The sequence below is a fragment of the Equus przewalskii genome, chromosome 21 (genome assembly GCF_037783145.1).
Source record: "Equus przewalskii isolate Varuska chromosome 21, EquPr2, whole genome shotgun sequence".
Taxonomy (NCBI): Eukaryota; Metazoa; Chordata; class Mammalia; order Perissodactyla; family Equidae; genus Equus; species Equus przewalskii.
The window spans coordinates 26,891,643-26,906,810 of NC_091851.1; the positions used below are offsets into that span (position 1 = coordinate 26,891,643).

The 15,168-nt window shown below is 52.9% G+C and overlaps 1 protein-coding gene and 1 long non-coding RNA gene across 23 annotated transcripts in view; one reads left to right on the top strand and one right to left on the bottom strand.

Moving 5' to 3' along the window:
* The window catches only part of DLGAP4 (DLG associated protein 4), a 202,626-nt gene that overhangs the window by 121,177 nt on the left and 66,281 nt on the right, over positions 1 to 15,168 (top strand). For 5 of the 22 annotated variants that reach the window (XM_008530237.2, XM_008530238.2, XM_070588294.1 and 2 more), the window contains exon 1: positions 14,032 to 15,124. Coding sequence is in view for 8 of the 22 variants with exons in the window: in XM_070588278.1 (XP_070444379.1) it covers positions 15,094 to 15,124 (31 nt within the window). In the remaining 14 variants the exon portion in view is untranslated. Of the gene's footprint in view, positions 1 to 1,497; positions 1,549 to 4,919; positions 5,161 to 14,019; positions 15,125 to 15,168 lie in introns of those variants that run through there. The other 17 variants (XM_008530234.2, XM_070588274.1, XM_070588272.1 and 14 more) reach the window with 8 other exon arrangements.
* LOC139078070 (uncharacterized) lies at positions 3,953 to 10,764 on the bottom strand. The gene is made up of 3 exons (XR_011530812.1): positions 10,637 to 10,764; positions 9,858 to 9,945; positions 3,953 to 4,085 (listed from the first exon to the last, which is right to left on the bottom strand). It is a non-coding gene; the product is annotated as an uncharacterized lncRNA (long non-coding RNA).

The following is a 15,168-nucleotide window of genomic DNA, read 5'->3' on the forward strand; positions in this document are numbered from 1 at the left end:
GTAGAGCGCCCCAGCCATGGGACCCTCTGCCCCTGCCAGCCTTATCCAGGTCTCGCCAAGTCTCACCTGAATGGTTGTCCTGGCCCCTATGCCTGCCGCTTCCAATCTTTTCTCAGCCACCAGAGGGAGCTTGTGAAAGATGGAAGTCAGATCATGCCATGCCCCTGCTCCAGACTCCCCCATGGCTCCCACCTCACCCTTAGTGAAAGCTGGAGTCCTTACTCAGACCTGTGAGGCCCTGCCTCCTTCTCAGATGTGACGTCCGACTTGTTCTGTCGCTCGCCCTGCTCCAGCCACAGTGGCCTCCTTTCTGCTCCTCACACACCTTATTCGTGCCCCAGGCTCACTGCATTTGCTGTTCCCTTTCCCAGGAGCACTCTTCTCTCGACTCTTTGCACAGCTGGCTCTTCTCTGTGTTCAGTCTTGGGTCAAATGTCCCCTCCTCAGAGGAGCCTGCCCTGTCATTGTCTAAAGGAACCTCCCAGGATGCTGTCCCCTTTCTTTGCTTAACTTTCCTGACAGTACTTATCACTATCTGGAATTATTTGTTTGCTTATCTACGTGGCGTCTCTCTCACTCTTAAGACTTGGAGCTCCCTGCAGGCAGGGACCTTACTGTCTTGTTCCCCACAGTGTCCCCAGCATGTGGCACAGGGCATGTAGGTGTTTGCTGAGTGGACAACTTCCCTCCCTCTGTCTCCCACTCTCCCATGTTCTGTCAGCTCTGTCTTCCCGTCTGTTTGTATCCGTCTCCTTCTGTTTTTATCTCCCCTCGTTCACGTTTTTCCCTGACTCTCTATTGTGTCTCATCTCCATGTTTCTCTCTGGGTCTGTCTGTCTCTCTCACACACCCCATCTCTATGCTCTGCCTGCTCCTAGCACATGGGATACTTTTATCCTCTGGGCACACAAAAAGGCACATGGAATCAGCCAGGCTGGGGACCCCAGCAGGTCTCTCCCACTACCCCCTGGCCACCCCCAGCTCTCTCCTCTAACCCCCCAAACCCTCACCCCCACAAGTTTGAATGACCTGAGCTACATCTATGACCCAAAATCAAAGATGTGCCAGCTCTGGCTGTATCTCTGAAACCTCAACTCCTACCAGAAGGAGCCCCCTCCCACCATGCACTGGACTGTGTAGGCCCTGACCAGGGAAGAGAAAGCTCTGGGCTCTGTCCCTCATCTGTAGATCCTGGGGGGCTGCCTGCCCAGGTGAGAGGCAGCAGACAGGGCATCTATGGCCCCAGGGACCAGACCAAGAGGAAGACTTGTAAACAGCAGATTACAAGTCCTCAGCAATGCCCAGTCCCAGAAGGAGTGAACCTCCCATCCCTAGGGGAAGCCAAGTGAGACCTCCTAGCACCTGGGCCCCAGCCAGTCTGGGGAGGAGGTTAGATGAGCCAACCACAACCTCTCTTGCAGCCGAGCCTGAACACCCCTCCCAGGCTCCAGCCCCAGCCTTGGTCTCCCCATAACCCTCCCCCTCTCTTCCCTGCAGATTTTTGGACAGGCCTCCCTGATCCCCCAGTTGTTTGGCCATGAGCAGCAGGTCAGTATGTTTGCCATTCCCTTGTACCCCAACCTCAGAGTCCAGGGCTGGGTCTTAGGCCTGGCATCTGAGCGGTCCTAGCCCCCAGCCCGGGCAGGTACAAGCAGAGCCAGCACCAGGAAAGCCACCTCTGGTGAGGATGGAGCTGTGGCTCACGTTGGTGCCCTTACCGCCCACTCCCTGGTCCTATCACTTCACTTCTCTCTGCCTCCGTTTCCTCTTCTCAAAAATGGGAAAGAATGAGCTAGAATCTATCGATGGGACAAGAAATAACCCCAGGAGAAGGAGAGGTATTCCCTGAGAGTCTTCTGGCTCCCTCGCTCCTCACCTCCCCCAAAGCCTGGGAAAGGTCTGGGGAGACTTTTATGTGGACAGGTCGAGGGCTGGGGGCTGGTGGTATTGACCTCCAGGTCCAAGCCCCCTGATCCCCTGACTTTTCCCCTTTCTTGGGCTCCAACAAGACCTTTAAGGACATTGAGGTGTTGGAATGAGTGCAGAGACTTTTCAATTTTACAAAAGTTGGTATACAAAAGAGGTGGTGCCCGTCCTGGCACTGTTTGGCTGCCTTAAGGGTGTCCCCCTCCCATTCACACCCATCCTGCCGAGGAAGTGGCCCTCTCCTCCCTCCCAGGCCCCAGCACCAAGACAGAAAGTGGGGCAGGAAAGGTGCTCTGAGCTCAACCTCTCATCGTGGCCAGGAGTGGGCCAGGGACTTGTCCAAGGCCACTCATCCTCCAGGGGCAAAACTAGGACTGGCCCCACACTTCCTGATGCCAGCTGTGGATGCCTTATGTGCCTCCACCCATGTCATAGTTGCTCTTGAACACATTATTCCAGAGGGACTTTGGGGAGCCCACAGTGGGCCAGGTGACCTCTTCCTCCCCTAACTTCAGCAGGCTCAAGGTAAGGTGTGATATGTTCATATAGAAAACCTCCAGGGCAATTCTCTGCACACAGTATGTCCTCAATGATACACCTCCCAGCAGCACTGACCAGGTGGCCAACCCTCCCCCCACCCCAAGCTTGGGAGCATCTTAACCAACATTTATAAATCCTTGCACTCACCCCATGGAGCTGCCTGTAATAATAAGTACAGGTTACCAGGTGCTTCCTCTCACAGACACTATTCTAAGCACATGATATGAATTATCACCTTTAATCTTGACAACAGTCCCATGAAATCAGGTCCATAGGGGCTGGCCCGGTGGTTGAGTGGTTAAGTTTGCATGCTCTGCTTAAGTGGCGCAGGGTTTCGCCAGTTCGGATCCTGGGTGCAGACCTAGCACCACATGTCAGGCCATGCTGAGGCGGCGTCCCACATGGCAGAGCCAGAAGGACCTACAGCTAGAATACACAACTACATACTGGGGGGCCTCGGGGAGGAGAAGGGAAAAAAAGGAAGATAGGCAACAGATGTTAACTCGGGTGCCAATCTTTTACCAAAATATCAGGTCTATAATTAGCCCCCATTTTATAGATGGGAAAACTAAGGCGCAGAGCAGTTAAGTGACTTGCCCACGTTCATATTTCGAGGAAATGATTGTCCCGGGATTGAAACTCTGGCAATCTAGTTCCAGACCTGTGCTGTTACTGTGCAGTCCCAACGCAAGACCTCACTGCCCTGGGCAGTCGCAAGGGCCTCCCAATATACTTCAGCTTGCAGCTTGGGAGGACAAACACCCATCTCTTTTATATCCCCTCCAAGTGAAGTTTGGGTATGCAACATGGCCTACATTTTAACTTATTAGCAGTGCCCAGTGGAACTTTCTGCCATGATGGAAACGTTCTGTAACCCACAGTCTCCAATGAGGTAGTGTGAGCAAGTGCAACGTGGCTAGTGTGACTAAGGAACTGAATCTTTTATTTAATTTTAATTAATTTAAACCTAAATAGCCACACGTGTTTAGTTGCTACTGTATTGGACAGTGCAGATCTAGACCTTTCCAAACATACCCTCCAAATCGGGTGACGACCCATCTAATCATTTGACCTGATGCAGTGTCAGACAAGTAACAGGCATTCTATTTCATTTAGAATAGGAAACACTGACCCAGAGGGTAGTGATGGCATGAGGTCACACAGCCGGGTCCAGAGCAAAGCTGGCCCCAAGCCCAGCTCCATCTTTTCCTCCACATGGTGCTCAGTCAGTTTCTGTCCCCTCCCATCTAGCCCAGGCCTTTCCCAGGACGTCCACCCAGTGTCCATCTTTGGCCAGCTGACTCCTCAGCATATACTTTGTGATTCCCAATTACCAACACAGCCTGAGACATGGGTCATATAGAACCTTCTAGAACCCTTGGAGAGTGTATGCATGGTGAGGCCCTTTATGCTCACACCTCCAGCTGCAGATTTGCAGGATCTTGGATGGTCATCTCTGGAGGGACAGTTAGAAGCCATCTTGGGGCCGGCTCCGTGGCCGAGTGGTTAAGTTCGCGCACTCTGCTGTGGTGGCCCAGGGTTCAGATCCTGGGCGCGGACATGGCACCGCTTGTCAGGCCACGTTGAGGCGGCGTCCCACGTCCCACAACTAGAAGGACCTGCAAGTGGGATATACAACTGTGTACAGGGCGGGGTTGGGGAGATAAAGCAGGAAAAAAAAAAAAAGATTAAAAAAAAAAGAAGCCATCTCGATGAGGCTGAACTAGATGTGAGATGGCAAATAGCATACGTGCTGCCATTCTCCATACTGCCGATGGCAGACATTGCTAATCAATCCTCACTGCCACTACCCTCATTCCCGTTTTATCTTCTCTCACCAGACTATTACATAAGCTTCATCTCTGGCCTCTGCCTCCATTCTGGATCCCTCCCCAACATCCATTCACTACACCAGGGCTAGATTAATCTTCCTTAAATATATATTTAGAGTGTTGGTTTTGCCACTTACTCACTGGGTACCCCTGGCAAGTGTCTTCCCCTCAGTTTCTCTGCATGTAAAAATGAAGGAATTGGGCCATAGATGGTAAATATCTAGCACACCTATTGCCACCACCCATTCCAACATTCAGGCCAGACATTACTAATTGATTATACCCTTCTTTCCCACTGAATTCAGATGTGACCTCAAAATCTATCAATCCCTCAGTGTGGATGCACAAGATATAATCTAGTTAGTATCCTAGAAACCATCCTTAATAATCTCTTCTCCGTTGTAGGGATGGGGAAATTGAGGCCCTGAGAGGTTGAGAGGGGCTGTATATTTCTTAAGGGCTCCATCTGCTCATCCTCTACCCTGAGTGAGATGGGAGGGGAAGGTGGGCTGAGTGGAGGCCCCACAGACTCTCCAGCCCTGCAGCTGAGCTGACCACCAAGCTCCCCGTCCCTCCAGGATGGGCAAAGCTGGCCCCTGACACCGGCCTTTGCCTGGACAGGTACGGGAGGCAGATCTGAGTGACCAGTACGAGGCGGCCTGTGAGTCGGCCTGCAGCGAGGCTGAGTCGGCCGCGGCAGAGGCGCTGGACTTGCCCCTGCCCAGCTACTTCCGCTCCCGCAGCCACAGCTACCTGCGTGCCATCCAGGCGGGCTGCTCGCAGGAGGAGGACAGTGTCTCCCTGCAGTCCCTCTCCCCACCGCCCAGCACCGGCAGCCTCAGCAACAGTCGCACACTTCCAAGTGAGTACTGTGATGGGGAGAGGGCTTTATTTTAATTAATTAATTTTATTTATTTATTTATTTAGCGAGGGGACCCCAGAGACAATTCCTGGTGGGCCAGCCGCTGAAAATGCTGCAGAAGAATCCGTGGTGGGTTGGCCAAGACTAAAGAGACGGTTAGGAGCAAAAGCATGAGGTCTTGGGGCTGAACTTCCCACCAACCAGAGAACCGGAGCTCAAATGGGGCTCACAGAGGCAGACGTCACCACTGGTGGTGGGGGTGCGGGGACTGGAGAAGGCTGCAGCTTGCAGATGCTCGGTTGCCCCTGACTGTCCAGGTGCTGGCTCAGAGCAGTCACCCGCTGGTGGGCAGGGCTTTCGGAAGCCCTACCTCCGTGTTTTGATTAGTTCAGGTAAGTGAACCTCTGGGGAGGTGGGATCCTGCAGGGAGAGGATGGGATCTGCATTGAGCCTTCTCAAAAGGATGAGTTTGCAGGTTTCTCTCATATTCACAGTCAGGGACAACCCTCCTGATACTTGTTCTAAACCCTCTGAAGATAACCCATGCATGATCAGAGAATAAAGGGGACCCTGCACAGAGCAAGCCATGAAAATCAAGAAAATCAAGACCAAGGAAAATCATAGGACAATTTCTGGCTTGGTAGAGAGAGCTTTGAGCTTACTCTGGCTGGCTAGTTCTCCTCCATGAATCTCAGTTTCCCCATTGATAAACTGAGGCATAAGCCAGACCCCAGAGGGCTCTTGGGGAGATGAAATAAGAATGAGCATAAGAGTGTGTAAGCAGGACCTTGCACGTGGTAGGAGCTGACAGGTGATGGCTGTTATCACTGGTTCTCACACTTGACTCTGAGCTTCCTGACGATCAAAGGCAATTGGGGTTGGATTGTTGTAGGAAGAGAGACAGCTGTTTCAATTGCTCAATTGGTGTTTGAGGTAAATAAATGAGCCTGAGTCCCATGGATATTCTCTACACAGGAAACCAGCTCATTGATGGAGTGAACCGGTCTTTGCAGGGGGCAGAGCAAGAAACCACTTTGTTTCACTATTGCCTTCCAAACCCTGGTTTGTATCTGAGCAGATCCCCGAGCTTTTCCAGTCACTTTTAGACCCTAAGCAACAGTTTCACTTTCAAGTATTAAGAGTCCAGTCTGGTCTCATTTCAAAACTTTGGTCTCATCCACCTTGAGTCCCCTGCGCCTGCAGCTAGGACATGGCTCGGGCTGGGAAGCCCGCAGTGGGGAATGGGTGTGGTGGTCGGTGTCTTCTCTGTTCCTTGTTCACCAGTGGCTGTTCTGGTCCCTCCAGGTGGGAGGGGGAGGCAGCTAGTGCAGGTGTTGTCTGACATCAGGACTTTGCGGATGACAGATACCACATGCTGGCTCCTTCTTCTAGGTGGTGCTTTTGGAGTTTCTCCTGTCCTGCAGGGCCCTCCTGGTGCCTTCTTTCCTGGCATGGGCAATTCCCCTCCAGGCCACTGCTTCTTATTCCCTCCTCCATCCCATGGTCTCCCTCCTCCTCCCCATTCAGCCTCCTTTTGCTAGGGGACCTGGCCTTGCCAGGCAGGCATCTTGGGCAGAATCCTCTGAAGACAACTCCAGCCCTACCTTTTTCTCGGCTCCCACTTAACCCGTGTGAAAATGAGGCCTTTGCCTTGTGAAACTGTGAAAGTATGGGCTGGTCTGCTACAGCCTTCCGCCTAGACCTGCTGTGACAGGTAGCCCTGCCAGCCCCTCCATTTCAGAGGTGTCCAAGCAGGTGTTGAGGCCCAAGTTCTATGGCCCCCAAATCCAGGGGATCCCTGCCAGGCTCTCGCAGGCAGTCTGCTACAGTCTCATAGGAACCTCAAGTAAAAGATCAGCTTCTCCACATCATCAGGCTCATGAGAAGTTCTCTAAGCATGAGCTAGGCCTGGGGGGACATATAGCACCTCAGCAATTTGCTTCAAATAAACCCTCATTCACCAACCTCCCCCAACCCCAACCACTCATGAATGGGCTGAGAATGGGTCAGCTATTGCTACAATAGTGCTGCCTAACAAACAACCACAAAATTATTGTAACACAACAACTGACGTTTATTTCTTGCTCCCAAGTTTGTGGGTCAGCTGGAACTGCTCTGCTCCACATGTCTCTCATCCTCCTCCTACGACCAAAGAGTCCTGGGTCAGTGGCCTAGCCAGGGCATATTCTTCTCATGGTGATGGCATAAACACAAGAGAGCAAGCCTAACTACCCAAGCACATTTCAAGGCCCCTGCTTGCATAATATCTGCTAAAATCCTGTTGGCTAAAGCAAGTCCTATGATTGAGCTCAAAGACAAAGGATGGAGAAATACCCTCCCACCTTTGTGTAAAAAAACTGTATTTCTATGGCAAGGAGTATGGAGGGAGGAGTGAAGAATCAGGGTCAATAATTCACTCTATTACAGTCCACTCTCTTGGCCACATTTATTCACACCCCTCTCACATAGAAAATACGCCTATACTTAAGACCTCCCAAAGTCTCTTCTAGTCATAACAGCAAGATCTCCTGATCTATATCAGGTCTGGATGTGGCTCCTCTTGGTTGAATGACCTAAAATCTAAAAAAAAAAGTTATCTACCTGCCCTGCCAACTCCCCACACATCCAGCATACATTGGCAAAATATGTACAGGATAACTGCAATTCATACTCCCGTTCAGAAAGAGAGAGAAAGGGAATTCAGAAACTTACTGATCCATGACACTTCTGGAGTCCTTCTGGGCGAATGTTGGGTGAATACTCTGGGAATGTTCCTTGATTAGGCCCGAGCTTTCCTCCCTGGGGTTGACTTGCTAATCCATTGGTTTCCACAGCTCTTGGCTCTGCTCTCTGAAAACCCTTCCTTTTCCATTAGTCTTTTTGGCCACTTCTAAAGAGACCATTGAAGAATATGTCCTTTGGGCAGCTGAACAGCTTTCTTAGCCTGCCTCCTGCCTGAAGAAAGTTAGGGACCCAGATGTCTTTTTATACCTTGAATGGTCTCAGTCCCTTTAGCCTAAGCTGATCATAGTTTTGGCCATGTACCTACCTCAAACACTTTGTGGGTTTTCTATGTATTTGATTCCACTTAACTCCATGTAACGAAAGCCACACCCACAATTATTTTTGAGTCATGCCAGTGTCTCTAGACTCAATTATAACTACTTTGAGTACATCAAGCTTCTGTGGGGCCAACCTCTTAAGCTTTCTGGAAGCCTTTTTGAGTAGCTGAGAGCATCTACTAGATGGTACCTTACTATTTTAGAGTCTTAACTGGCCATGACCTTAGTTTGATCTTTGTCTTTTGTCCAGGCTCTATCTTAATTTGAGAATGATTTACTGGCAGGAGAGGCTAGAGTTGACAGATTAATTTTCCAACTCAGCAAGTTCTAGGCTCTCTATATTCCCTCTAAACACTCTGTGCCCTGCAACACTCCTATATCTTTTATGAGTTGCTCTCTTTCTCGTAAGTCCTTATCAAATGTAGCCCAAAGGCGCCAGCTTTTGCTTTCAACATTTTGCCTGGAAACTATCTCGCTTAAATCCATTTGCTCTCTTCAAGTTACTGTAGATTGACAGTTTTACCAAGCGTTTTGTCTCTATATAATATGGGCCACCTTTTTTCAAGCCTGCTGTAACAGTTCACTTACTGCTCACCAGTTGGTCCCAGAGCCAGTGCTACATATTTTCATTTTTGTTGCTAACACACCCCACTCTTGGTACCAATTTTTGTATCAGTCAACTATTACCACAATAATGCTGTGTAACAAGCAAGCACATAATTTCAGTGGCACACACAATAATATGCATTTGTTCTCATTCATGAGTTTGCAGGTTGGCTGGTTCTGCTCTGCATATCCTCCATCCCCCTCCTGGAACCAAAAGGTGCTCCTGGAATCAGCGCCCTAGCCAGGTGCTCTTCTCATGATGATGGCAAGAGTTTAAGAGGGCAGACTCCACTGTATAAGCACATTTCAAGTCTCTGTGTCACATCTGCTAACATCTGGCTGCTCAAAGCAAAAGTCACATGAGTCCAAAGCCAAGGTCCAGGGAAATACATTCCACCTTTTGTGGGAGAAACTGCAGTTACATAGCAAAGGGCATGAATACAGGGAATGATTGAGAATTGACGCCAAAAATTCAATCAAACCTAGCTCCCCCAGCACATCGCATATGGATGATCCAGCATCGGGCTTTAAATGTAGGGATGTGGGGCTCCAATTATCCTAAGTTTGAAAGCTTTAGCCCAAACGAAGACACTCAAGAAAGTATCATGTAGCAACATCTGACACCTACCCAGACATGTGTGCACATATGCACCTACTTATAGACATACATAAAGTTTTGTTCTCTTATACCTATATATGATATGAAAACACACACACACTGATATTCTTACCTGTACACATATACACCTCATCTCTACATAGACCTGCACATGCATTCACATACATGTGTGTCTCCTTCAAGGCTCGTGCCACCTCCACACCTGTGAGGAAATTGTGCCCTAGCAGATTGGAGCCACCAAAAAAATTCACCCCCCACGTTTCCCAGGGGGAAATATTCAGCCCTCCTTCCAGGGCTCCAGAGTGAGCACTACATACTTGCTCCTCTCTCCTCTACCTCTGATCCCTTCACACTCATCAGGTAAACCCACCTGCCTTGCAGAGAAAACCAAAGCCACCCAATTGTCAAACCTGTGTGTAGAGCTGCAGCTGATGCATGAGAACAGTTCCTTTGTGCTGGGTTTGGAAAAGGCGCTCCCCCAAGACATTTCATTGCCATCTGTTGAAAAATTGTCGTGATGTACAATTTTTATTAGAATAAGGTCCTTTACTGCCATCTGCCAGAAGTTTGTCATAATAAGTATATAATTCAATTATGTCTTTGTTGTGATCAACACCCCCCTAATAGGTAGCATCCTTAATCAATGTAAAACTTGTCCAACCATACATGTCAATCCTGCCCATCATCACCTCCCTCCACGTGGGCACACCCACACTCTGCCACTGTCTCCCCGCAGGGTCACCCCGCTCAAAAGGCTGCCCCCCTCCTCAGCATATGTCTCCAGTGAGTGAGCAGTCCGGGCCCTGTCCTCTGCCTAGGGCTGTTTTGAGCTCCCATGTTGCTGAGGGGCATGAAAGCTCTTTGTCACTCTCACATGGGTACATATGCTCTCGGGCCATCTGTAGGCAGGTAGGTAGATGTGGGGGGCGGTTACTGAGGCAGTGAGAGCCTGGAAGGGGGGGGCTCCTCTGGAGTGGCGGTGGCCAGGGCATGGATCTGCCCACCCACCCACCTACTCAGAGCTGGCCAGCTTCCCAGCTGCCCCCTTTCTCCCTCCCCCCTTTCTGACCCAGATTCCACATTCCAGAAATAGCTCTGGCAGGTGATTGGCAGGCTGGGTCAGCTCCAGCTGGGATGGAAGCAGCAGCTTGGCTGCATATACATGCCCCTCCCCAGCCAAAGGACCTACCTGGGAGGGGACACGGCGGTGCCCACCCTTCAGTCTGCCCCATCCTGCCTCCTCTCTCTCTCTGACTATGAAAAAGACCAGAAAGAACAGAGAAAACCCTCCCTCCCACTCCAGCCGCCTCCTCCTCTGCCCATCTCCCATTGGTGCTCATTCTCTTCTCCCTGCTTCCTTTCTCCATCCCTTTCTTCCAGCTTCCTCTCCCTCTGCCCCTGCCTCTCCACCATCTTAGCCTTCTGTCTTTCTCCCTCAGCCCTGTTTCTCCCCCCACCCTCTCTTCCTTTCTTCCCTCTCAGTTTCTGGCCCTCCTCCCTCCCCAGCCTCCCTTTCTGTGTCTCTCCCACGCCGTCTGAATCACAAGGGAGGCTGTGACATCACCCAGGGGCCTCGGCAAGCGGTGGTGGTGGGCTGCTGAGTGGCACCCCTGCTCCTGCCAACTGCATTCTCTGCACCTGCACGTGTGTACGTGTGTGTACACACACACAGAGGTGCACACACTTGGGGTCACTCCCTGGCAGTGCTTAAGGCTCTAGACTGAGCTGGGATAGGTTCCTGGCCTGGGATGCACCCTTGCTCCTTCAGGGGTCCTGTTCAGGGGTCCTGAGTTCTAGTTTCAGCTCTGCTGTGTCACTCTGGGTACACCCCAGCCCCTCCCTGTGTCTCAAATTTCCTATCAATGTTATGAGGCTTGGGTTTGTGGAACCCCCAAACACCTCCCATCCAAGTCACAGAATGCTCTGCCCTCCCTTCTTTGTCCCCTCTCCCCTCCCCCAGTCCTCTCTAATTCACTCCCCGCTGCATAGACAGAGGAAAGGAGGGTGACAAAATTCCAGTAAGCAGCCAACCCTCCAGTCAGCCTCGTCCCCCAAGCCTAACCTTCCAGTCTCTGGTTATTACACCACAGGGTCCAGTCAGATTGGACACTCCAACCCCAGAGTGTCAGGGCTGAGAGGAACCTCAAAGACCGTCATGCCAGAGATTGCAAATAGAACTCAACTCATATGTCATCTCTGATCCCTGGAGCTCAGGACTGAGATTTAGTTAAGCAGAGAAGTGTGCCACCATCGACGACTGATGTCTGCCGTGGCCAGGATAGTTACACATATCTGACATTCCAATTTAACCCAGTTTAACCTCACACACACATGCACATACACATTTACAGATATTTTACAAAGACACTGCAGCCTAGAGAACGTGACTGTCATGTCAAGGTCACCCAGTTAGTATATCAAGGGGCTTTTCCCACCTAGATCTGCCTGACTCCAAAGCCGTGAGTTCCCCATTATCCCATGTGGGGAGGAGCCATCCAGGGTCCTGGTAAAGAGATGTGATACGGTTATAGGAGATTCGGGGAGAATTATCTAGCAACCAAGGCAGGATGGATTGGAGACTGGTGCAGTGGTCCAGGCAAGGCAAGGGTCGGAGAGTAATGGGAGGACCCAGGAGGCCTCTCAGAGTGAGTGATAAGGAGCCAGAATTCCTTGCTGCTGCACCTCTCCACAGGAGGCACTGGGCGGAAGGCAGGGCTCCTCCCTGGGCTCCACCAAGCCTTGGACCAGGACGTTCCTGGTTAATCAGGTGCCCACCAGGTGCTGAGTGCATAGATTGCCACTCTTCTAAGTCCCGTTTTTCAGCAGATCCATTGAGCCTTCTGGGGGAAAGTAGTGATTGGGCTTAGGGACTGGTGGGCAGGCCGGGAACCCCAGGATTGAGATTCTTGAACAAGACAGATGCATTCCTTACACCCTCAGGGGTAGAAAGGTCAGGCCAAAGGAGGAGAGACTAAGGTGTTTAAAGTGAACCCCAGAGACCCCATGGCATGGTGGTTAAGGACTTAGCCTTCAATCGGGCAGCTCTGTCATTGAATAGATGTTTATTATTCACCTAAAATAGGCCAGGCCACGCTCCAGGAACCAGGGACACATCAGTGAACAAAATGGAAACCCCTGCCTTCATGGAGAGTACTTTACTGGGGGGTGGGGGGAGCCAGCAGACAAAATGATAAGCATAAATAACACAAGTATAGGATTTATTGGAAAGCAGCACCGAGCAAGGGGCATGGGGAGTGCTAGCAGCGGAAGGGAGGGGTACTGCAGCAGGAACAGGGTAGCTAGGGTAGAACTCATTGAGAAGGATGTTTGAGCAACGACTTGAAGAAAGTGAGGGAATGAGTTGTGTAGGGGAAGTACTCCAGACAGGGGCAAGAGTGGTGCAAAGGTCCTGAGGCAAGAGGGTGCCTGGTATGTTGGAGGAACAGGGGCCAGTGTGGCTGGGTCAGAGCAAGACAGGCTCATGCTTAGGGCCTTCCTGAATTTTTCTAAATTAATCAATTTAAAGATAAACACGAAATGAATAGTACAGTTGTAGCATAGTGACTGTGAGTAGGACAAAGTAAGCTATTTTCAAAATGGCTCAATCACCTTCAGTTGCTTTTGTTGCCTTTATGCAAAACTTGTGACAGTGGTACTGGAAACACTGTATCATCTTCTTCAGTGAGATTCTTTTCTCCATTTTACATTTGGAAAACAGATGCACAGAGAAGGGGAGGGACTTGCCTAGGTCACCAGCAAGGCAGGTCTGGGAACAGGAGCTGGGTCTGTGGATGGCAGATCTACTGTAGGTGTGACCCGGAGGGATGAGGCTACCAAAGAAACGACTCAGGACCGGGACTGTGAGGAGAGGGGACTCGCAGGGGGAAGCGGGGGACTGGGAGGGCCATGAGGTGTGAAGAGAGTGATTTATGGATTTAGGCGGCGCCTACTGCGCTTTGCCCTCCAGGGCACCGTGGGTGTGCTGGTTTTATTTTGCCGAGGAGGAAACGAAGGCTCAGGGAGGTTGAATGAGCTTCTGGTCCAAGATCACACAGCCCTCGAGAAGCTGAGCCGGGATTTGAACCCAATTAGAAGGACTCCCGATGAAGACAGCAAAGCGAGGATGAAGCGCAGGGGACAACTAGAATCGTTTAGGACGTAGAGTCGATAGTACTTGAGGACAAATTTGACCATACAGGGGTGAAAAGACCACCGCAGGCGGGTACCTCTGACCCTCAGTTTCCCCGGCTAGGGGTGTTAACTCTCCCGGCCCGCCTCCCGGACGGAGCATGCGTCCCGTTCCAGCTGGAACCGGTTTGGCGGAGCGGCCCGAGGGGCGGAGCCCCCCGTGCTCAGGCGTGCGCGTGCCGACGTGTGCGCGCGCTCCCTCTCACAGTCAGCCGGCCTGGGCGTGGGCTGGACCGCGCGCCCCGCGCGCTTGCGCACGGGCCACGTGCCGAGCGGGCTGTGCGCGCTCCCGCCCGCCCCGGGAGTCCCGGGGGACGCGCGCGCGCGGCTGACGCGGGGGGCGGGGCGGGGCGGGGCCGGCGCGGGGCTTTAACCCGGAGGCCCCGCCCCTCGGGCGTACAAAACCGGAGCCTCGGGCCGGGCCGCGTGAGGGAGGAGGGTGAGTGCCCGCCGCTGGCCGCAGCTGCCGCCAGCCCGTCCGTCACTCCGTCCGTCTGTCCGGTCCACGTCGTCGCCGCCGCCGCCTCCTCAGCCCGGACGCCCGGGGCCCGCCCAGCGTCGCCCGGAGCCGCGGCGGCCCCGCGAGGAAACGGGCGCCGCCCCCGCCCGGCCCTGCCCCCGCCCTCCTCCCCGTCTGTCCGTCCGTCCGTCCGCCCGCCCGCTTGCGCTTCCGTGCCCTGTGCGGCCGCAGGCCCTCGGCCGGTCTCCCCGCCCCGCCCGCTTTGTCTCTCCCCGGCTCGCTGTCTCTTTGTCTCTGCCCTCGCGGTGCCGCGGCCCCTCCCTCGCCCCGTCTCGGGGCCCCCTCGGCGCTCCTCGTCCCTCACAGCAGCCCTGTCTCAGCGCCCCGTTCTTTGGACTGCCCCTCGGAGCGCCCCACGTCTTTGGGGTCTCTCCTTCAGAACACCCTCCGCACTCTCCCGGGGCTCTTCTCGGAGCTCCCGCACATCCCTTGGGGGTCCTCCCTGCCGTCTGTACCCCCCAAATCCCCGGGGTCTTGCCTCCTCTTCGCCCTTATTTCCTCGAGATTTCCCCCTCTTTTGGTGTTCCCCGTGTACGCTGGGACCTCCGAGATCCCTTGGGGTCTCTCCTTAGGACCCCCAAAAGCTCCCCCGCTCCCTGACTTGAGCGCCCCTCCCTGCCTTCCCTCGGTTTGTCCCCTGTCGCTGTCTCTCCTTGTTCTCTCTCAGGCTTCTGCACCCCCCCTTTCTCTGGGTCGGGGTCCCCTGCTTTGCTCTCCTTGCCTCGCTCTGCCCCCACATCTGTCTCGGTGGTCTCGCCACTGGATGTCTCTTGCACGGAAAGCCCCCGTTTGAGCCTGCTCCTTGGCCCAGTGCTCCTGGCCCCCCTGGCTTTGTCTGCCCCGGCCCCCTGTCTCCCCCGCTCTCTGCTCCCCTGTCTCTCCCTCTCCCCTTTTCTGTCTTTGCCGGTCTCTGGGGCTCTGACCCCCGTCCGGCCCTCATGGCTTTGTGTCTGGAGCTCTTGAAGCAATGTGAGTGGTGGGGTGTCCAGGTCGGGCCGGAGTCTGCCCGCAGG